We start from the raw sequence: 24,694 nt of genomic DNA, 5'->3' as shown, positions 1-24,694 counted from the left end.
AGTCCCATTTTTTAGGTTGTGGGTTAGGTAGTGTAATAGTGATATTTTGAATTCTGGTGGTGCCGCTTTCATAATCTCCGGAGGGCACAAGGTCATTCACCGCTCCATGGGGCTGTGAATGGCCTTGTCCTCGTACCCGGGGCAACCAGGTTTTTTTTTTTCTCCCCGTTTTGGCGGTTACCATGTCATTCTCTAGTTGAAACATCAGTTACAGAAATGCATGCATCAAATAGACTTGATGCTAATATGCCACCGATGAAAGTAGATGGAGGTATCATTGTATACCGGTTCCGGCCAGTCCCTGGAAGTCCAACTCCAGACATATATGTTGAAATAAAGAAACAAAAGAAAAACTGACATTAATCAATAGTGTTTATCTTCTTCTAATTTATATCCTCGGAGTCAGATATAGTTGGAGAGGGCGAGCCAGGGTAGAATAGAAACAAAGCAAAAAATCCATCGATGATCACAGTAGGATCATCGATGGAATAATCTTCCACAACAGGTAATTGAGGCAAGCAGCATGCCAGATTTTAAGAAAAGATGGGATTGGCATGTGGGATCTCTTCATGGAGGTAGTTAGGGGGTGGGCCATTAGTGTGGGCAGACTGGATGGGCCGTGGCCCTTTTCTGCCGTCATGTTCTATGTTTTTATGAAGTAAGGATGGAAATTTGTGTGAAGGCCACTGAATAAAAAACAAAGTTTGAAGAAAGTCCAAAATTTCTTTTCCTTTCTACTTTTCTTCTTTACTTGTTTTTCAAAAGAAGAGTAAAGAACAGAAAAAAGAAATTTGAAATACTTGAAAAAGTTTATTTAAAAAATATAAACAGGAAGGCAACTTGATGGAGAAACAAGAGATAAGCCTTCTTTATTCCGCGGAAAATGAAAAACTGATGAACTCGTGAGATGGCGTCAGGCGGGAAGGCACCCGCACATGCGTGGTGCAGGCATTCTTTGAGGAAAAAAAGTCAATTATCAGCACATAACAATAAGCTTTTGATGATAATAACGGGTGTTGCTATGCAACATATTACTAACAACTGGAAAAATTATAGTAATCTCAATGATACGTTTTGGTGGAATTCCCTGTGTCATATTTACAAGATGGAAAGAGCAATTGCAATACAGAAAGGAAGTTATAAATTTTTTTTTAAGATATGGAGACCGATGGTTGATTTTTGTAGTGAATAGGCATCATTTTTCTTTGATAATATACATAGGGGGGTGGGGGGATTGGAAGATAAGATGTAGCGAAATTGAAATTTTGAAGGAATATGATAGTTTTAATGATTGTATAGAAAGATGGGAGGGTTTTTAATTAATTTACATATTAAGAATATAATGTATGATGTTCAAGTGTTATATGATAGTATTTCATGTTGTTCTTTTTGTGCACTTGATGTAAGTGTGAAAAAGAATAAAGAAATTTAAAAAAAAACAACAACAAAAAAAAACATTTGAATTTTTAATGTGCCGATGCACTTTTTCACTGTCCGTACTGGGGCTCTGTGGATGATGTCACCTACACGTGAGAATATGCTGCCTGCTTGTCCTAGGATAAACATAACACTGGTACTTTTTTTTTTATTTTTATTAAAACGCTGGTACTTATAATATGTCATAGTCTTAATCGTTCTTTGATGTAGTCGTTTGTTCAAGGTTACTTGCAATGAGTTCAAAGATTGTTTATTAGCTAAACTTGAAATTTTGCAATATTTCTGCTGTGCAAAACTTAACTGGCAAATCAAATGTATAATTTCTTTGTCCCTCAGTTTTGGACGTGATTAGCATTACCAATCATTGCCCCTCAAAGCACCATTTTCGCAGGATCTTCAACATGTCTCTGATTATGAAACCGATAGTCCTTCCAGCATTTTGCTAAAAAGTCATAAAGCTGAGGATCCCTATCTAACCATAGGGAGTATGCCTATTGAAACGCTTGGCAAGCCTCATTCTGCCCTTACAATCAAACCACATCCAAGCATATGGTCAGATATCGGATATGGTCCTATTTCTTATATCTGTAAAAAGCCCCTGAGACACCAAAAAATAATCAGTTTGTGATGTATGGCGTACACCCTGGACATGAAAGTAGGGTGCAAGACTCGACACACATCAATAAGATCTAGTAAGTGGCACAGTTGGGCAAGGTCCTTGGACTCAGAGCATCCCTGTGCTAGATCTAGCTGATCTATCCCAAAGTAGGATCCCAGGCTGTATTGAAATCACCTCCCAACACCAATTGAGCATTGCCCCATGGCATTAATATTGTCTGTAAATGCTTGACAGCCATTTTTACCGCAGAGAGGCAAGGCAGGAGTAGGGATTGCTCCTGCCCCAACATGCCGCTAGACCACCAGAAAAGCAAGATGAGACCTGGGGGTCTTACCACTGGGGCCAGGAGGGAGATCATGTCTATTCGGTAGGGGGAGGGAAGAGGGAGAGGAACACTGCCTGTCCAGTGTGGGTGGGCACACACGTGCTATGGTAGGGGTTGAGTTCTGCTGGTTTGGGGGGGTGGGTTGCTTGTGATGGAGGAGCAATATTACTGGGATGAATCTCCCCATCAGGGGGATAAAAGTTTTGACTATAAACCAAGATCCCCACTTTTGGGCCATTCTTTTATAATAGAATATATATGGTAGTTTAAGTCATGTTATTTATGTGTGACATCCATGTAGGAAAGTAATGATCCTTCTTCCCCCCCTCCCCCTTCCCCTGTACATCATGCTATATAGCTTGTGGCTCTGGTCATAATGCACTGTTTCATTGCATACCATACAATGCTGCAACACTACATACAAAATATCGATGTTTTCACAAACCTGCCTTTTTTTCCCCATGATCATGATTACCTTATGATCCTTCCATTAGACAACAACAAGCGAAGGTCATTATCCCATGCTTTTCGTTCAGACATTGAGGAGGGCTGGAGGGGTTTAGTAAATTTCCCATTCATTTTAGAGTTTCTAACATTCTGAAAAATAAAAATAGAATTTAATTGTAATGGTTCCCTAATTAAGAAAGGAAAAAACATAGGAGTAAATGTATTCATTCAAATAAAAGGGTAATGGATGCTTGGAACCACCTTCAAATGCAAATAGTAAAGACAAAGCAAAAACATAGAGAACATAGTGTGGAAGATATGTGGAGAATCCTTAGCTGTATGAGGGGGAGAAGGTGGTAGTGAAGGGTAAAGAGTGGCACAAGCACAGAGGATCCTTAGCTAAAGCCGGGCATGGGGGAGGTAGTGAGGAGTAAAAGCCAAGTTACTATAGCAAGAAAGGAGAATATAACGGGACTGAACGGGTCTAGTAGTCTTTCCTATGCCAAGTAAATATATCGATTTTCTATGGAGGTGATATTATCAGAGAAGTTCACTAACGGCCTCTTTTACAAAGTTGCGCTAACGGCCCTGAAGCCCATAGAGATCTAAAGGGCTTCAGGGTTATTGCCGTGTGGCTTTGTAAGAGAGGCGTAAGGCTGGTCATTAGTCCAATGCTTTTTATAGTATTCAATCCACTCTTCACAAATTAGCATTTTCAATAATTCAGTACTTGATTTTTATACATGAATATATTTACTTGGCATATGAATTTCATTTAAATATAAATCCATAAGGAGTTTTTGAAAGTGTGTGCTCTTTTCTAAATTAGTAGTCTTTCCCATCATATCCCATGTTTTAAAAATCTTCTTCTAAGACTTCTAATTATTCCATGTCTATTCTGGTCACTTTTATCCACTTCACCATTCCCCAATGGCTCAACTATTAACTTCCAGAAGAAAATTCAGAAAAACATTCCTTCCAATTTGGGTGGGAAAAATTCCATGTCTATTTCTCCAATTATGAAGGAGCTATGCTGGCTTCCTGACCAGAATACAGTAGAGTCTCCTGAACTTGACCCATCAAGCCAAATAGAATCCAAATAACAGAGTGATATCAGAGAGTATAGTGATGGATTACAGGACCCAAGGCAACATGGTTTCATTAAAGATAGGTCTTATCAGACAAATCTAATTTGACTGGTTGGATCGAGGGAGAGTGCTAGATTCAGTGTATTTACATTTTAGAAAAGTCATGGTTCTGTACAGATGACAAATAAACTGACTGCCCTCAGTATGGGCCCTAAAGTGACAGACTGGATTAGAAACTCATTGAGTGGAAGGCAGCCAAGGGTAATGGTAAATAGAGTTCACGCCGAAGAAAAGTGTCACAAGGTTTGGCCCAATTCCATTTTAACAACAGTACCAAGGTACCCTGCAAGCAGTGGCAATGGTACAACTTTGAAAGCTTGGGTGATAGATAGGAAAGATGAAGAGTGTGTTGGATTCCTTATGGGAATTCAAATGCACTAGGCATAAAGAATGAGCCATTCTGCTGTTTAGTAAGGGTGATGCAATAGTGGAAATAAAACATCAACTAGCTGAAAAATGCTATTAGCCATAGAGTTGTGCGAGTAGGATTTGGGGGAGGGGTGAGCAGACAAGTTCATGCACACATGAAGTTAATTGGATTGGATCTAAGACAATTGGTAGAACAAATTTATAGTTTTGGGGTTTTTCAAGTGAATTTAATAGTGTGTTTACTCACTGTATAATTCAAGACAGTTATTGTAAGCAACAAAACTGCTTTAAAACATCTAAAAACCATAATTTTTCCTCAAAAGTTGATTGTTAAGACCTAGATTATTTTTTTAAGGGAATAAATAATGCATTTACGTAATTTATACTTCAAGACAAATTGTAACCAACGAAACTACTACACACTTCATTTCTTCCACCACCTCTTCTGCCATCCAAGTTTCTCTCTCTCTCATCTACCGGACCATTTGCATCTTTTGCCCTTGCCCACCAGCCCCATACCCAACATTTCTCCTTTTATCACCTCTTTCCAACACCATGCCACATCTCTCCCTCTATTGCCTCCACCACCATGCCCAACATTCATCTCTCTTGCATCCCTTTCCATCTGTCCCAGTGTTTCCTCTCCACCACCACATTTCTCCCTCTCATCTCTTTTTCTTATACATCTGTATCTCATTCCTCTTCCATCATAATGTCCAACAATTCTCTCTTTCCCTATGTCCAACAATTAACCTCTTTCTTCCTTTCCTCCCTCTTACACACCCATGCCAAATAATTCTCCCTTTCCATTCTATCACCCACCTCAATATATCTATCCTTCCCTCATTCCCAGGTTTGTGGCCCCCCCTTCTTCCATCTTTTGTCCCAAGTTTACTCACGCTCCCTTCCTTCCTTCTGTGTAAAACACACCCTCTCCCTCCTACCCTCCCTTCTATGTCTCAAGTTCATGACCCTCCCTTCCACGGATGTGTACCTCTCCACGTAGGCCCACTCCTCTTCTTCCTCCTTTTGCCAGCTCTAAGATGGTCTGCATAGGCCTACTCCTTCTCTTCCTCTTCCTTCGGCCTACTCTTTTTCTTCCTCCTTCGTGCTGGCTCTAGGACAGTTTGCGTAGGCTTACTACTCCTCCTCTTCTTCCTCTTTCTTGCCAGCTCTAGGACGGTTCATATAGGCCTTCTCCTCCTCCTTCTTCTTGCTGGCTCTAAGAAGGTCCATGTAGGCCTACTCCTTCTCTTCCTCCCTTCCAGACACACTTCTTCACAAATCTGCAGGCAGTGGCTGATCCAGAAGCCTTTCTTCTGACGTTGGAGGGTTCCTGTGACGTTGGAGGGAGGGTCCCTCTGACAGAGGGAAGGCTTCCGGGTCAGCTATTGGCCACAGATTTGTGAAGTGCACCTGGAAGGAAGAGAAAGAGTAGGCCTACACAGACCAGAGGTATGCACCCGTGGAAGGGGATCTCCCTTCTGTTCCGATGCCTCCAACTCTGTTCTGATAATTGATAGATTTAGGACAATTGGGTACAATTGGTAGGAAGACAATTCATAGGAAGATCCTACTAATTGTTGTATCCTATGAATTGTTTGCCTACCAACTGTTACCCTACAAAGAAGGGGGTCATTCTACCAAGAACAATGCCAGGGTATTAAATAACCTGAGCAAACCCTCAGCTTTCCATTCCTTCTTAACTTAACTAACTTTCAGGGCCTTTGCCCCCATCTTCATGATTGCTGAATGTAATATCAAAGATTACTCAAATATCATCCCTCCTAGAACAATGCAGCACAAGTACATAATTGTGGAATATCTTAGTTTTAAATATTAATATTAATCTTTGTTTTGTATAAATGGAGAAATCTTGTAGAGGTTGGAGCAGTGGGCTGAGAACCAGTGTTCAAATCCCAATACTGCCCCTTTGGATTTTGGGAAAGTCATTTAACCCTCCTCCTGCCTCAGGAACAGACTGAACCCTCCAGGGACAGGTGATACCTACAATGCCTGCCTGTGAATCTGTTTCTGCTACTGCTGAAAAGTGTGAAATTATACACAAGGGGTCATTTATGCTCTTTTTGTATGCAAAGTCTGTTCACATATAGAAAAAGGCATTTATAAAAATTGCACATCAAACAGAGTGCACCTAGATGTCCTTCATATTAAGAGAGAAAAGAAATCTGCACACAGACATTTCTGAAGGCATAGTTGGGAAAGCACAGTTACTTAGCATAACAGGTGTTATCCAAAGACAGCAGGCAGATATTCTCACACCTGGGTGACATCACCAATGGAGCCCCAGTACGGACACTTGAAAAGTGAATCACAAGTTTTAGAAAGTTCGCAATCAGCCCGCACTGCACATGCACAAGTGCCTTCCCGCCTGATGTAGGAGCACGGTCCCTCAGTTAAGATAAGCCAGCTAAGAAGCCAACCAGGGGAGGTAGGTGGGTTGTGAGAATATCTTGCCTGCTGTCTCCGGATAACACCTGTTACGGTAAGTAACTGTGCTTTATCCCAGGACAAGCAGGCAGCATATTCTCACACATGGGTGACCTCCAAGCTAACTAGAATGGGATGGTGGGAGAGTTGGCCTTTAAGAAAATAAATTTTGTAATACTGACTGGCCGAAGTGCCCATCCCGTCTGGAGAAAGACTCCAGACAATAATGTGAGGTGAATGTATTAACTAAGGACCAGGTGACAATTTTACAGATTTCCTCAACAGGAGTAATCTAAGAAAAGCTACAGAAGCTGCTATACCTCAGACTTTGTGAGCTGTGACACAACTTTCCAGGCGCAGTCCAGTCTGAGCATAACAGAATGATATACAGGCCACTACCCAGTTGGAAATTGTTCTCTTGGAAATAGGATGCCCCAACTTGTTAGGATCAAATGAGATGAAAAATTGGTGAGATGCTCTATGTGCGCTGATAAGATGAACCAGACCAGAAAGGTTGAGGAGGTGGAGGCTTCTTTTTCGGCCTGATCAATGTGTCCCAACGGGTCTCATGGGCAGAGAGCTTCTGAGTGGCTGTGTCAATAGATGGGCTAAAAAGCTCATCTCCCAGGCAGGGAGCGTTGGCCAACTGATCTTGGTGATTAACATCAAGCTCAGAAACATGAATCCACGCTAAGCATCGCATAGTCACCAACATGGCTGCTGCACATGAGGTGAGCTCAAAGGTGTCATAAGTAGTGTGGACCATATACTTCCACAGTTGGAAAGTAGAAGCAATGAGCTGTTGGAAAGCTAGTGACTTGCGTGAGGGAATGTACTTCAGAAAAGCTGAAAATTGTTTATGAAAATTGTAATTTCCAGCTCGGCTGGCCAACATAGCATTCTGATAAAGGCGTTTGCCAAATTTGTCCATCGCCCTACCCTCTCTGCCAGGAGGGACAGAGGCATAAACACTAGCTCCTGAAGACTTCTTTAAAGTGGATTCCACCACCAAAAATTCATGAAGGAGTTGAGATTTTGCAAAACCTGGGAAAGGAACCACTCTGTACAAGGAGTCCAACTTTTTAGAAGCCACTGGAATAGAGAGAGGAGTTTCCAAATTCTTATAGAAAGATGTCATGTAGCAGAAGCTTTAGCAGATCTTTAGGAGGCTGGTCGTAATCTAAGGCCTCCAAGAACTGCTTGGAATGTTTAGAGTCTGCTTCCAGTGGAATGGAAAGATCTTCAGACATTTGGCGAAGAAAACTGGAAAAAGAGGACCACTCTGAAGTAGGACCTTGCGGAGAACGTTGAGATGAACTAGCTGAATCCGAAGAATCCTCATCATCAGAAGAGAGTGTGGTTCCTGCTCTGAGTCCCCAAATAAGTCTGAATCATGGATGGAAAGGGGATGGTATCGAAGACCAGGTGTCAAAGCCACAAGATGCTTGGTCTTACTAGTGGCCTTCTGGGACCACACCAGAGTCAATTCCCTGGATGCTTGCGTCGAGGAAGACTGGTGCTGTGCAGTGGGATCGATCGACTCCCGTGTCGATGGTCTCTGGTGGAGCATCAAATTGAGGTGCAGCCAGTGTCATTATTTGCTCAGACTGAACTGTCACCGGTATCGACCTGGCCTGGAGAGTCGGTGCCGACATGGCCATAAGTTCATTTGAAAATGCTCACCCAATTCCACCCTAACAAATTACCAATTTTCTGCTTAAGGGAGAGCACCGGTACCGATGGCTTTTTCACCGGTACCACTGGTGCAGCACTCCAGTCCGGTGATGAGGAAGCCAATGTCGAGGCACTCACCAAGATCGGGACTGGGCACTTATGGGACTTTTTCGAGGTCAGCATGACTTGACTCAATGCCATCTTTACCTGAGTCCCAGATGGGGTAAGGGAAGGCTTCTTAGCCAGCTTACCCACTGAAGGTTGCGACACTGGAGATGTGTCTGCTGGTGTCGATGTACGCGGTGTCATCTTGTTGAAGAAGGTGGTTTTTCAAAGTCCTCTTCTGAAGAGAAGAACACCGGGAACAGGTTTCCGGATGGTGCTCGGGCCCCGGCCACTGGAGACACCAGCAATGTGGGTCAGTCACAGAGATGGGCCAAGCACAGCGACCGTAATTCTTAAATCCCATCTGCAGGAGTGAACGACAGGAAGACCGCCTCAGCAAAATCAAAGTCAGAGGCCAAGGTTGTACAATAGGCCCCACTGGACTAAACCCGCAAGATAGAAACAAAGATTTTTTTTTTTTTTTAACCGAAGGTTAACTAAAGAAAAATAAATAATAACACGAAAATGACTGAAAACTCACTGACGCGAGAGCGAGACGGCAAAAAAAGTTTTCAACAGCCATTGAAACACATCTTCTTAGCTCCGCAGAAGCTAAGAAACTGAGGGACCATGCACCTACGTTGGGTGGGAAGGCACTCACGCATGCATGGTGCAGGCTGATAGCGAACTTTCTAAACTTAAAATTGCAATTCACTTTTCTAGTGTCCATACCAGGCCTCCATCGGTGACGTCACCCATGTGTGAGAATATGCTGCCTGCTTGTCCTAGGATAAGTACATGTATATTTTATAAATTACACAGGTACAAGTATAGAGTACACACATGTATTTAGATTTCTCTTGGAACAAGCTTAGGTTTAAGCATGGGCATTTTTGCTCTGTTGGAGCTGCCTCCTTTGTTTATTTTAAAAATTTTCATTCTACTTGGGCACCTAAGGAATCTCTGGATTTCACACAAGTGTCCTGTTTTAAAGTGATTCCCAAGGAGAGCAATTTCCAAAAGTCATTTAGGGATCCTTTTAAAGAGCAGCAGTAAAATAGTGGCCTTGATGTGCCCTAAAGCCATTTTTACCACTGCCAGAAAATGGTCGGTTTTCCACTTTCCAAACTAATGGTCACAGACTAAAATTAATGTGAGCCCTTACCCTCTTTTGTAGAAGGTAAGGGTTCACGTGCTAACTCCACACTAATCAGTGTGCAGTAATAAAGATGCACCAATTGGCACAGAAAATCTTTGGCGTGTGTGGTTTATGCGCACATTCAGAACTTACTTTTAAGCTATGGTATGCATGCACCAGTGCAGAGGTGGGCAACCTCGGTCCTCAACCCAGTCAGGTTTTCCCCAATGAATATGAATTAAACAATAATTTTATACACAAAAAGAGCTATATTCCATAAATACACTTATTTTTATTAACTCACAAAATGTATTAAATACTTCATAGTTAAAATACATTTAAACACAATTCATATCATTTAAATACATCTGAAGCTCTCCCAATCCTGCCTATAAGTCCCAATAAGTCCAGCTCATTCACTATAAAGCAATGTCCATTGTTCTACATCACAGTGCCGATTTTCATGTGGGTTATTTACTTCATCCAGTTTTCAGTTCTTCTTCATATATCATCCACCTCAAATAGCTGTGCAAGTTAGCCCAACACAGTTCCATGTTTCGCTTTTCAGCGTCATCAGGGGCTTTAGATTGTTACCCGCTTCAGCATTTCACAAATTCTGCTTATTCATTATACGCTATTTCATGGCCACACACAAGTGTGAGATCTCCAAACCAGAACCCATTCAAAGTAATGCCTCAACAGAGATCTCACACTTGTGTGTGGCCATGAAATAGCGTATAATGAATAAGCAGAGTTTGTGAAATGTGAAAATTATTGTTTAATTAATTAGAGCTATTGATAATTTATTATAAATCCCGGTGGTATTTGTATATTGGTAGACCAATGAATATGCACGAGATCTATTTGCATTCATTGGAGGCTGTAGGAAAACCTTGAGGATCGACATTCCCCACCCCTGCACTAGTGATCAGCATAGCTTAATAAAAGGAGCCGCTTCTCAGTTAAGCAGCCATTTATCTATGTAAGTGGGCTATTTGAACACTGTCCATCCTGCTCACAAGTAAAATTATACAGAGATGAGTTTTTGAATTTGTGTGGCTGTCGGAATCTATTGCTGCCTTCCTTTGCAATCCCCTCATCTGCCTAACTCTCACGTCGGCCCTGAATGTTACAGGGATACTTGCCTCTTCCCAGGGGGACATCTCCAGTCGCTTAAGCACCTCCCTGGTGTGTAGCTCCAGAATATCCAGGTTGGTGGGCTCTTTACTGGAATGGTCTCTTAGCTTTCGAATTCTTCTCCTGGAATGGTGAAGGGATCTCTTCTCTTGTGAGAGGTGAGTATCTGGGCACAGACCCAGCATTCCCTGAGATTTCAATGGTTTGCTACTCTCATCCTTCAAGCATTAAAAACATTTTGTTTTAGATTTCAATAAGTCATTTGCAGGCCCAAGGCTTCCAGCAACATACAAAAGCAGTCACAGAAGTGTTTAGAAAACCAAATAATAGCGTCATCCAATCCATGGTGCGTATTGCAAGTGCTCTTAGGCCTATGAATTTTGAAAATCAGGCACTTTTTGACAAGTCCAAGTATAATTGGTAGACATATTCTGAACAACAAATCTGAAGTTTAGAGAAGGCAAGTACAAAAGATTAGGTTCTAATCTTTCTTGTAAATCCACACTCTACTCCGGGACCATTGGGTTATTTTCCTATACACGCCAGGATTTTAGAAAGCCTCATATTTCAGAGACTTAACCCCTCTTACCTCAGCACTGTCCTCTCAAGAACTGGTTTATTGCAAAGCAGCTAGGAACATCTATAGAGGACAAAGACAAGAGGGAGGGGAACGACGATACTCCCTGACAAATAAGCAGAATCTGCTCACAATAAGAAATGTATAACAAACAACTATTGAAACAGGTCATTAAATATTAGGAACCTAAACAACAGAAGCAGTGCTATAAGGAGACACAGCCTGCACTGTCAAGAGGGGGTGCCTTAATTAGAGACCCCTGTCATAACCAAGTGCCAAGCACGTGCTGATGGTACTCTTAAAAAGGCTTGTCTGAAAGTCGACTTATCAGTACAAGGTAGACAATCTGTGAATTAACAAAGCACAGGGCGGGTTCCCGGAATAACATAACATAAATACGCACTTCTATACTGCAAAACCATTAAGTTCTATGCAGTTCACAAAAGATAAAGGATCTACAAAAAAATGGAATTGAATGTATCTAGCTGCCAAGAGATTTAATAAAAAGATAGGTTTTTAAAGCACATCTAAATTGGCGATAGGAGTTGGAGGACGCAATTAAATTATTCAAATCCTTGTCCCAAGAAGCTGCTTGAAAGGACAAAAAGCGCTGATGAAATCTCTTAGTGTGTGAATTTACAAGAAAGAAGATTAGCAAAGGTAAGAACCTAATCTTTCTTTCTTGTACAATCCCACTGGGACATAACAGAGCAGTCCCATAGAGTCATGGTGAAATTTATGAGCCTGCTGCCAAAACAGAGGCACCAAAAGCAGCATCCTGTTTGGCCACCACTGCAATCCCGTAAAATTGTGGAACATAGGCAAACAGGACCAGGTAGAGGCCCTACGAATCTAAACTAAACTAAACTAAACCTTGGGTTTATATACCGCACCATCTCCACCTTGGTAGAAGAGCCTTCACCGTGAGAGAGGTCATCTTACCAGCTGCTACATAAGCAGAAGAAATGGCCATATGTATCCATCTGAAAATAGAAGCCGGCCTGCCCTTGCAAGCAGGATCTACCAGCACAAAAAGATGGCTAGAGAGATGAAAATAGTTCGTAACCTCCAGGCACTGTAACAGGATCATGCACACGTTCAAGGACCGCAGCACCTGTCCTGCTCTCTCGGGCCTCAGGAAGCAAAAGCAGGAAGCCAGACTTCCGGATTAAAGTGGAAAACAGATACCACTGTCAGAAGAAAGGAAAGAACAGTGCGTAGAACAATGTCAGAATCTATAATATGCAGAAAGAGATCCTAGCCGGAAAGAGCCTGAAGCTCCGCAACCCTATGGTGGAGGTAATGGCCATTAGAAAAACTGTCTGGATCAAAGGTCCAGTAAAGATGCATGCTCTAGAGGCTCATAAGGCAGACGAGCCAGAAAGCGGAGAACCAAGTTGAGAATCCAAAGCGGACAGGGGAGTCGCAGTGGAGGCTGAAGCCTCAGGGTGCCCCTCAGAAATGGACGACATCTGGATGAGTGGCTAGGGAGCCCCTCAGGGGATTAGGGAACATACAAGAAAAACCTGCAATCTGGAGTTGGATAGAAGCTACCATGGGTTTTTTTTTATTAGGTGTTTTATATGCCACCTATCAAGGTTATCTAAGCAGTTTTACAATCAAGTACTCAAGCATTTTCCCTATCTGTCCCGGTGGGCTTACAATCTAGCTAATGTATCTGGGGCTGTGGAGGACTGAGTGACTTGCCCAGGGTCACAAGGAGCAGCAATGGATTTGAACCCACAACCCCAGGGTGCTGAGGCTATAGCTCCAACCACTGTGCCACACACTCCTCCACCAGGCTTTTCAAGATGCCAGCCTGTAGGAACTCCAAAATACAAAGACCCAACAGAAGGGACAGTTCCTCCTGCTGCCGAACACACCATTCCCAATAACATCTCCAAGCCTTCGCATAGGCAGCCACCACGGACATCTTCTTGCTACAGAGTAGAGGGGCAATCAGTTTGCGGCACTGTCCTTCAGGTTGGCAACGGCGCCCATGTCTTATCCAGAGTGCTGTGGTGGTGGCAGCCCATCTGCACACCACGAGAGTCTTGTTCACTCCGCATCTGGGCAATTGGTTGCTCGGAGTCCGCAGGATGTCAGGCCATTCCACAAGTCGTGTTGTTGCTTCAGCACTTGGGCTGAGTGATCTCCTTCATGCAGTCACCTCGAGCCAATGCAGGATTTGCACTAACTGAGGTATTCCTGCCCATGTCCCATCAGAAACAGCTCCGGCAGGTTATCAGGGCCCTTCTGGCCACCACAGTTCCGATGATTTGGCAGTATCTCCATGTTCTTGGGACCATGGTGGTGATGTTTGATGTGGTCTGCTGCAGGATGCTCTGATTTTGTGCTGGAGCCAGCAATAGGATCCACTGCATGCGCCCCTGCCTTGGATGACAGTGGCACAAAAATCTTTCTCTCTGGGTGATGGTCCCCTCCAAATTTCCAAGGGGGCAATTCTGGTGATGGATGCGAGTTTCAAAGGCTGGGGAGTAGTCTGCACGATCATCCCTGCTCTGAGACGGTCAGCTTCCCTAGTGCGCACGTGGTCGTTCATACACCTTGAATTTTAGGTGATTCAAATAGCTCTCCTCTACTTCGAAAGTCATTGCTGTCATTGATTGTACGTGTCTTCTCAGATAATAAAATGGCAGCCAACAGGGGGTTGCCAGGAGTGCCTCCCTGATCGTGCTGGCCCAGCTTCTCTTCCTGTTGGTGGAGAGATACCTCATGGTGCCATCAGCGGCGCATGTGGTCAGAGTGGTCTATGTTCAGGCAAATCTCAGACAGACTCTGGATTCCATGGGCATGATCCATGTCACAAGGGGCATTTGATTGCATAGTGCAATAGTGGGAGCGTTCCCCATTTGGCTCACCAGTAAGCGGTTCGGTCTTTCAGTCGACGTTGCAGGGCCAGCAATGAGGTCCTGGATGCTCCAGTCCAGCCTTGGCCGTGGGGAGACCTTCTGTATGTCTTCCTGCCGTGGTCTATGATCGGGCATCTGCTGAGACCCCATAGGGGGTCATACCGATTGGCTAGGGCACCTGTGGTGTGCAGCCTGGTTTGGCTCCAGTGGGGTAAGGGGCCTCAGCCTCCTGGTCATCCTCACCACCTATGGCAGGACCCAATCGTGCTGCAGGATTCAGACTGTTGGAAACGCTGCTCCAGAAGGAAGCGATCAGAGACAAGAAGACTTCGTTTAAGGAATGAAAAAGGACAAAAATGGACAAAAACTGGAAAAAGCACAAACAACATCAAAGCAAGTGCCATAAGGCGGTAAGAGGGGCCAAAAGAGACTATGAGGAAAAAATAGCCAAGGAGGCAAAAATTTTTTAAGCTGTTTCTATATATTAAGGGGAAATGACCCGCAAAGGAAACAGTGGGGCCGTTAGATGACCATGGAATAAAGGGAGTACTAAAGGAGGACAAAGCCATCGCTGACAAACTGAACACATTTTTTGCGTCTGTATTTACCAAAGAGGATATCCAATATACCAGAAGCTGACAGGCTATACACAGGAAATGAAGACGGCAAACTGACAGGGTCGACGGTCAGTCTAGAAGAGGTATGCAGGCAGATTGATAGGCTTAAAAACGATAAATCCCTGGGACTGGATGGCATCCAGCCAAGAGTAATCAAGGAATTGAAAGGGGCTAGAGATGAACTGCTTCAACTAATAGCCAATCTGTCGATCAAATCAAGAAGGATTCCAGAAGACTGGAAAGTGGCGAATGTTACGCCGATCTTCAAGAAAGGTTCGAGGGGAGATCCTGGAAACTACAGACCAGTGAGTCTGATTTCGGTACCGGGAAAGATGGTAGAGACGCTGATAAAGGACCGCATCATTGATCACCCTGGCAGACACAATCTGATGAGGACCAGCCAGCACGGCTTCAGTAAAGGAAGATCTTGCTTGACAAACTTACTGCACTTCTTCGAGGGAATAAACAGGCAGATAGACAAGGGTGACCCGGTCGACATTGTATATTTAGATTTTCAGAAGGTGTTCGACAAGGTCCCATATGAACGTCTACTTCGAAAAATTGCGAGCCATAGAATCGAGAGTGATATACTCACGTGAATTAAAAACTGGTTGGCAGATAGAAAACAGAGAGTGGGGGTAATTGGACAATACTTGGATTGGAAAAGCGTCACAAGTGGAGTGCCGCAGGGTTCGGTGCCCGGGCCCATGCTCTTCAACATATTTATAAACAACCTGGAAATTGGTACAAGTGAGGTGATTAAATTTGCAGACGATACAAAGTTATTCAAAGTAGTGAGGACACAGAAGGATTGCGAAGACCTACGAGACATAAGAACATATAAGAACATAACAACATAAGAAGTGCCTCTGCTGGGTCAGACCAGAGGTCCATCGGGTCCAGCAGTCTGCTTGTGCGGCAGCCCAACAGGTCCAGGACCTGTGTAGTAGTCCTCTTATCTATACCCTTCTATCTTCAGAAAATTGTCTAAACCCTTATTGAACCCTAATACCGTACTGTCCTATCACGCCCTCTGGTAGCGCATTCCAGGTGTCCACCACCCACTGGGTGAATATACGCACTCGAGGAATGGGCTGCAAAATGGCAAATGAGGTTCAACATGGATAAGTGCAAGGTGATGCATGTCGGTAATAAAATCATATGCACAAATACAGGATGTCCGGAACTCCCAGGAAAGAGATTTGGGAGTACTTGTAGACAAGTCAATGAAGCCGTTCGCGCAATGCGCAGTGGCGGCAAAAAGGGCACATAGAATGCTAGGAATGATTAAGAAGGGGATCACAAACAAATCAGAGAAGATTATCATGCCGCTGTACCGGGCCATGGTGTGCCCCCACCTGGAATACTGCGTCCAACACTGGTTGCTGCACATGAAAAAGGACATAGTACTACTCGAAAGGTCTAGAGAAGAGCGACAAAAATGGTTAAGGGACTGGAGGAGTTGCCGTATAATGAGAGGCTAGAGAAACTGGGCCTCTTCTCCCTTGAAAAGAGGAGACTGAGAGGGGACATGATCAAAACATTCAAGACATTGAAGGGAATAGTAGAAAAAGAGAGATTGTTCACACTCTCCAAGATGGAGAGAACAAGAGGGCACTCTGTAAAGTTAAAAGGGGCTAGATTCCATACAAACATAAGGAAGTTCTTCACCCAGAGAGTGGTAGAAAACTGGAACGCTCTTCCCGAGACTGTTATATGGGAAAACATCCTCCAGGGATTCAAGAAAAGGTTAGATAAGTTCGTGCTGAACCAGAACGTACGCAGGTAAGGCTAGACTCAATAAGGGCACTGGTCTTTGACCTAAGTGCCGTCGTGTGACCAGACTGCTGAGCATGATGGACCACCGGTCTGACCCAGCAGCGGAAATTCTTATATTCTTAGAACCTCAGGGACTTCCGGTAGGCCAGAAGATGGTAGTGCAGAGGTACATCTCTGTTAGATCCAGGGAGGCTAGAAACTCCCTTAGAGCCCCAGAGGCAATCACCGAACATACCGGCTCCAGGCTAAAGCGGGTCACTCGCAGCACCGCATGGACCATCTTAAGATTCAGAAGTGAACTCCAACCTATCGAGCATCTCCCAGAACCTAAGTCTTGCTCTGGAATGGGTTCTATGGCTGCAACGTCCAGCAATCTGTGAACTGTGGCCTCTGCCCGGGTGGTCTCAGGTCTACCCGCAAGGGAATCTGGGAAACAATTGGTAAGGACAATGAAATTCAAGCTGGTAGCCATCCTGAAGGACCTCTAGGATCCAACGGTAGGAGGTAAAGGTCTGCCATTCGGCCAGAAAAGCTGAGACGCAATACCACGATATGCAGGAGTGGGGGCACAGGCCTGGCGTCAGAATTGCTTCTGTGCAGACGCCACTGAACACTACCTTATGGACTGCTGGCTCAGAGAACTGCTGAACTGTGGTCTGCCAGATGGAGGAGAACGCTGGCCAGCTGGGCCCCAAAGTACAGACGAGAACGTCTGAAGGAACAAAAAGTATGGTGCCCTGAGCCCCAGAGGGGTGGAACCTGTTCACAGGCAAAGACTTAAATCTGTGTTTCTGCACACTAGCCATGAAGTCAACTAGACCCCGGCCAAGCAGAATTTGCCCCTGGAAAGGCAACCAGGTCAAAGTCAATTTAGAGGATGAATCACCTGACCACTGTCATATCCACCACATTCTGCAAGCCAAAATGAAAGAGAAGACTTTCAACATGTCAGACAGGGTATCAACCGTATGAGCCACCTCCAAGACCAGGAAATCCAGGTCCCGGTGCAGAATAGTGTCAGGATCATTGTGGAGCTTAGATTGGCATGCCCTGGCAACAAAGGAAGAGGCCGTAACTGCCTGTATGCCAGCAGCTGCTGAGTCAAATGGACACTGAAGAAAGAAATCCATTTGATGGTCCCCTTCCCCCCTCTTCCCCCCCCCCCAACGCAGGGAAGAGAAGTGTGCTTGGTGACCTGCGCCACCGAGGAATCCACCTTCAGGGAAGCAAAAACACTGTGGAAAGCGTCCACCCTGGGACAGAGCTGACATGGCTCAAGTACTCATCAAGGGGCCTTCAGACACCACCCAAATACCTGTGAGAATCCGAACTAGGTCAAAATGATCGGGAAAAGAGGTGAATTGCGGCTTCTGGTCACACATCAGGGAACAATCTGGTGGGACAGAATGTCCTGCCTCCAACATCAATTCTCAGAGGGATTCAGAGATCAAATCCACTAGATGCACAGACTTAAAAAATCTGCACACAGTGGGATTCTCCCCCAGGTCTGGGACTCTACCCGGATGCTGTCCTGGAAATCCACAAGGACGGCAACATCTCACGCCGCAGCGGTGACTGCCTGTGTAAATAGAGGCATGGTTAGAGTGTCTGGAGTCACAGTAGGCACGGTTGGTGAACGGACCGGAATCCCAAATAAGGGACAAGAGAAAAGAACCTGATCCAGAGGAGAAGAGGTCCTCATGGCCAGCGAGGACACCTGTAGAAAGGATTCCTTAGCCAAACATGCTTGATTCAGCATATCAACAAAATCAGGAGCTGCCTCTTGCAGACCCTTTCTGGAACTCTTGGAAGATATGCAACATTTATCTTCCAACTAAGGCGCGCTGATGTTTTGCCAGAATGGTGACTGCGCACTCTCCAACTCCCTTATCCAATGTCATTTTGTTGGATACATGGGCAGAAAAAGCAGGAAAACCCCTTTCAGAGATCGCAGGCACAGGGTTCGGAAAAATTTTGCCCCCTCATGGGTCACAGCTTGCATGGAATGCAGCTACGCATCTGAAAGCCATCCACCAAAACTTGCCCTGGGGAGTCCATCGGAGTGGTTTTCTTGCAAAAACAAAGCTTACATGAGCTAAAAATAACTTATTTCAGATCAGGAAAATCAAAGATGGCATGGGAAAAAGCACAGAACTCCTGAAAACAGTGATTTTAGGGGTGGGGTGGAGACTAGGACACACTAGGAAACTAAGTAAAATCCACTTTTCCAGACCCACCAAAATTGCCGATTTAGGATGTCAGCCTGTACTCACTGTGCCATGTGCTGACTGGAAAACACTGCAATGGAAGCTGAATTTGCTTACAGGGAGATCCTTTGCCTTAAGGAACAGGCAAGCTTGACTGTAAATCTTTGGACTGCCCCACCAGCCTGACTTCTACAGCTGGGTACCTCCACCACCCTCGAACACGCTGTGCAGACGCCTGGCAAAGGAATGCATCCGGCCCTGATCCCAGGAATACCTCCACTGAGCTATGTAGCCTGCACCCAACCCGCTAGTGGACGAACCTGGGGTGGGCCAGCTCCCAAGAGAATCCCAGAGCCCCAATCCAAAGTGCAGGCTGTCCAGAGTGTGCACTGACAAGCAGCCAACCCCCCTGGAAGAAGATTAGTTCCAAAAGTCTGCAATCTCCTGCAGTCAGAGCTCTTCCTCGTGGGGAATCTCTGCAGCACGAGGGTGAAAACAATGAACGAAAACATTAAAACAATGAAAATAAACACGAGCAGAAAAAAACTAGATCCTACAGCCTGGCTTGTAGGAAAGAAACTGGTTCTTGAGGGGACAGTAGTGAGGTAAGAGCTTAAGTGTCTGAAATATGAGGCTTCCTACAAGTCCTGGTGAGTATGGGAAAATAAACCAATGGTCCCGGAATGGAGTGGGATTGTACAAGAACTTCTCATTAGTAAGTGAAGTTTTTTTTTTTTAACAGTTTATTTATATCGTATATACTCACATATAAACCTATCCGAATATAAACTGAAGTATCCTCCCCCTCCCCCCAAAAAGGTTAACTCAAATATAAACCGAGGTTGGAAATTAGGGTTATCATGGTGAGCCGATCTATAAAGACTGCTCACCCTCCCTCTCCATCAGCTATCTTGTAAGTCATTAAACATAATACAAATATCTGTCATGCATATATCCCAAAGCTAACATTCACAACAAGGCCCCTACATAGGAAAACGCAACTACTGTACAAGCAACCAGAAACTTAAATAAATGTAGACAAAAATCAAGCAAGAAGCCATATGCTGTATGCAGTTCAACACCTGAGAAAGAAAAACTGTACTCTATTCTTTTGAAAAGAAAGCAGTGTAAATTTACTGTAAAACTGCATTTTGTGTTCTTGAAATTAAAAATAAAATTATTTTCTACCTTTGTCTGTCCATTTTATTCATGTTTATCCCAGTTTCTGCTTTTTCTGTCTTCTTAATTTTCTTTCCAGGGTCTACAGTCGGTATCTGCCTCTTCTTTCCTTCCTGTTTTCTTCACTTCCTCTCCTACATCTATCTTTAACCTTTTCCTTTAAGTTTTCCTCCTTTTCGTGCATCTTTGCTTCTACTCACAGCTATCTCCCTCATCCTATTACTCTCCAGGTTTGTTTGTTTTTTGCTAACTCTCCCTCCCCCACCTTCCAGCATCTTCTCTTTCTCTCTTCTCCCCTCTATTTTCACTCTTCTAACCAGTATCTCCTCTCTTGCCCCCTCCATTTAGCATATTCTCTGCCTTCTTTCCTTCAACACCATCTCTCTTTCTCCCCCCTCTATTTAAGATCTCTCTCCATCACCTCTTTACCTTTTGCCTCTTCCAACACTATCTACCTGGGGGTCTAGATGTGGGAAATGGGAGTCGTGGATCAGGGATAGGTCCAACATTTGAGGCAGGCGGCAGATTCCGCCCGATGGTGGCCACAGCAGTTGTCCATTGTGTTTGCCAGCTGCCAGGAGGAGGAGGGAGTGTGGAATCAGTGGGGTGTCCCGATTGCAATCAGCCCTGCCTTTGGTCCTGGTCCCGCTAAACTGGCTGGCAATAATGAAGCTAGAAGCCGCGGGGGCCTTCCTTCTTGCCAAGGCGCTATAGGCTTTGCTGGTCTCGATCTCATCCCTTAAAAACAGGAAGTAACTTCAGAGGGAGGTGGAATCGGGACGGCAGAAACTATAGCAGCTTGGAAAGAGGGAAAGCCCTCATGACTTCTGGCTTCATTATTGCTAGCTGGCTTAGCGGGACCAGGACCGAAGGCAGGGCTGAATACAATCAGGATGTGTTGCTGATTCCTCACTCCTCCTCCTCCTCCTAGCAACTGGCAAAACAGCAAGGACGACTGCCACTGCAGCCACTGGGAGGAATCAGCTGCCTGCCCCTGACCCACGACTCCATTCCCCATAGACAGATCCCCAGGTAGGTTAAAATTTTAATATTTTTTAAACTGGTTGCAGAAGTACTCATGCATAGACACAAATGTAAACCGAGACCCCCATTTTTGGGCCTTTTTGGTCTAAAAATCTCGGTTTATATTCGAGCATATATGATAAATAATGGTTCTCTAACGTTTGATTGTAATTCCTGAATTAATGATGATTCAGCTATTCTTGTCTGTGTAATCTGCAGTGAACTAAGTAGGGAACTGAAGAATCAAAAACTCACAGAATATAATGCAATCACACCAAACACACAGGGTCAGTTTCTGCTCTTACCTCTACTGTATGGATCACTTTTGAGAGCTCTTTAACAAGATGCCCTGGACGAATATTGTCCGGGATTTCAAACACATGTTCTGACACAAACTGTTTAGAAGGGAGAAAAATGATGTTAATATATATATAATAAAGTTCACTATCCCAACCACACAGCCTTTGGAATGGCCACTGCCGCCACATGTGGTGCACTGAAAGCAAAAATAAAGTGAGATTTGAATTTAAGTTACTGACCTTTACAACTCTGAGCTTAAGGCAAGCTGATCCTGTGTGTCAGTGTTCTCCCCTAGCTACGCTAAGCTTTTGGCTTACTGGACATTTGCAGGACTCCCGCCTTCCAAGGTTCCTTCCTTTGCCTGTCAAGTTTTTTTCTTAGCCGTTCCTGATATGTCACAGTTCTCCCCCCCTTTCACTTGCTCTTTTTAGACTCGTCTCCTTCACACCAAAGAATTGAAACAGAGTGGGCTTTTAAGCCATGTAAATTCTCAGCCGACTGTGGCAAAAGCAAACACTTTTCATCATAGTTCCCTCAGCTTCCCGGCACGACTTCTTCACTCCTGGTGGTCGCATCGATGGCTCCTTCCTCCCAGGGCCTGGTTTTGGCACCGCTGGGGGAAGTGAAACTCCGCTCCCCAACAGGCTCAGAACGGAGTAAGTTGGCAGAGCCCACCAGATGGGCTTGTGGCAGAGACTGCACAGAAGCCATGAAGGGCTCCACCCCTTCATCACCAACATCAGGAGACTTCCTGTGACCTGACTTAACATCGGGCCATCTACAAGCACAGAAAGGCTCCTGCAGGTCCAGATTCGGCTTCGCAGCCCTTTTCATCTGTCAACAAGCAGCCCTCAACTTCAAAAGGTAAGGTGCATCATTCACAGACAAAGCTGGCTTCTCTAAAGGCACAAAAAACCAGCTGGGAGGGTTATCCGTTTCCTCATGCCGCCTCTGTCATCCTCCCCCCCCCCCCCCCCCGGGCCTTGTTTTGGCACTACTGGAGGTGAACCAATATACTCCGATGGCCTGAAAAACAGGCTTAAGATGGTAACCTTAGAATTTCTGCAGGGCATCAGCCATCCTAAATCACTGAATGCTACAGCCCTTCTCCACCAGACAGCATGGTGGAGAAGGGCTGTAGCAAAACCAAGGGCTGGAGGCAAAACCAAGGCCTGCTATTTTCTCCAGTTTGGCCTCACAGTCCTTTTCCCTCATTGAGTAAGGGGCCGCAGACAGCAGAAGGTAAGTCTTCCAAACCTCCTAAGACAGTGTCTCTCAAACTTTTTTTTAACTCCAGCACACTAAACGGAGCAAATGTTTTTCACCGCACATTTTAACTGATATTATAAAATTGCAAAGCCAACAAAAATTAAATTTGAGAGCTATTTAAAGCTCTTTAAGCTATGTATGGGCAATTGTAACAAGGGTGAAACTGCTAATCAGTGTAATGGGTGTACTTGTTTTCTAATGCAAATTAACTCAAAACACGGCTCGATAGTTGACAAGCAAACACACATTTCATCATTAGTGTATACTTATGAAGGGAATCTTTAAAATAAAGTAAAATTCTGGAATCTCTCATGACACACCACTTTGCCATAGCACACAGTTTGAGAGACACTGCCCTAAGAGATTGAGAACTTCTTGGGGTAACTCAGATTCCTACTGCTATAGCTGATAACCTAGAAGCTCCAACTTGAGAGATCTGAAGAATCAGCATCTGCTGTCTTTCCTAAACAGAATTGCCCATATAATATCTTAAGGATGATTCATTCATTCTGCTCAAAAGCAGCAGTCTCTAGATGGGTACAAAACTAGCGAGATAATTTTTTCTAATCCTGTACATTCTAGAATTAATATTCTGCATATTTGATTTCTGTTGGTTAACCTTGAATCCATCACAGTACTCATAAAATAAGAACATAAGAATTGCCCTACTGGGACAGACCAAAGGTTCATCAAGACCAGTAACCTGTTTCCAACAGTGGCCAACCCAGGTCCCAAATCCCTAGCTACATTCCAAGTAATAAAACAGATTCTATGCTGCTTATCCTAGGAATAAGCAATGGATTGCCCCAAGCTATCTCAATAATGGCCTAAGGACTTCTCTTTTAGACATTATCCAAACCTTTTTTAAACCCCGCTAAGGTAACTGATTTCACCACATTCTCTGGCAACAAATTCCAAAGTTTAATTACACATGAAGAAATATTTTCTGCGGTTTGTTTTCAATCTACTACTTAGTAGCTTCATTGCATATCCCCCAGTCCTAGTATTTTTGGAAAGAGTAAACAAACGATTCACACCTATCCTTTCCACTTCACTCATTATTTTATAGACCTCCATCATATTGCCCCTGAGCCGTCTCTTCTCCAAGCTGAAAAGCCCTAGCTGTTTTAGCCTTTCCTTACTGGGAAATCATCCCACTTCTTTTATCATTTTTGTCGCCTTTCTCTGTACCTTTTCTAATTCCGCTGTATCTCTTGAGATATGGGGATCAGAACTTTACACAGTATTCAAAGTGAAACCATACCAGGGCATTATAACATTTCCATCTTTGTTTTCCATTCCTTTCCAGGTAATTCCTAACATTCTATTTGCTTTCTTAGCAGCCACCGCATGAGGATGTCAACGTATCCTCAACAATGACACCTAGATCCTTTTCCTGGGCAGTAATTCCTAACACAGAACCCAGCATTACGTAGCTATAGTTCAGGTTCCTCTTTCCCACATGCATCACTTTGCATTTCCAGTCTCACAAGGTCCTCTTGCAATTTTTCACAATCCGCTTGCAATTGAACAACTTTGTGTCATCAGCAAATTCTCTCACTAGTTATTCCCATTTCTAGATCATTGATAAATATGTTAAAAAGGCAGCGGTCCCTGCAGAGACTCTTGGGGAACCCAACTATTTACTCTTCTCCATTGAGAACATTGACCATTTAAACCCACTCTCTGTTTTCTGTCTTTCAACCAGTTCTCAATTCACCTCAGCCAAGGAAATAGACTGCTAATCATCCAATTTGATCTCTCAGCTGCATTCGATCTAGTGGACCACTCCATTCTTCTCCAAAAACTAGACGCAATAGGAATTTCAGGTAAAGTTCATAACTGGTTCCAAGGCTTCCTTAAAACTAGAACATACAGAGTCAAATCTAAAGACATTCTATCAGAACCATGGTCCAATCCATGTGGAGTACCACAAGGCTCTCCCCTCTCTCCCACACTTTTCAACCTATTCATATCCTCCCTAGGCACCACCCTAGACACCCAAAATATTACTTCTTTC

At 44.2% G+C, this 24,694-nt stretch overlaps 1 protein-coding gene across 3 annotated transcripts in view; it reads right to left on the bottom strand.

Moving 5' to 3' along the window:
* KDM7A (lysine demethylase 7A) overlaps nt 1-24,694 on the bottom strand; it is a 141,003-nt gene that overhangs the window by 24,124 nt on the left and 92,185 nt on the right. For 2 of the 3 annotated variants that reach the window (XM_033950910.1, XM_033950911.1), the window contains exons 11-13: nt 21,411-21,500; nt 10,859-11,068; nt 2,857-2,978 (exon numbers count right to left, since the gene is read on the bottom strand). In XM_033950910.1, coding sequence (XP_033806801.1) covers nt 2,857-2,978; nt 10,859-11,068; nt 21,411-21,500 — 422 coding nt within the window. The remainder of the gene's footprint in view (nt 1-2,856; nt 2,979-10,858; nt 11,069-21,410; nt 21,501-24,694) is intronic. The other variant, XM_033950912.1, reaches the window with a different exon arrangement.

Source organism: Geotrypetes seraphini, chromosome 7 (genome assembly GCF_902459505.1).
Source record: "Geotrypetes seraphini chromosome 7, aGeoSer1.1, whole genome shotgun sequence".
Lineage (NCBI taxonomy): Eukaryota > Metazoa > Chordata > Amphibia > Gymnophiona > Dermophiidae > Geotrypetes > Geotrypetes seraphini.
The sequence above is the reverse complement of the archived record's forward strand: the minus strand, read 5'-3'. Positions and strand labels throughout refer to the sequence as shown.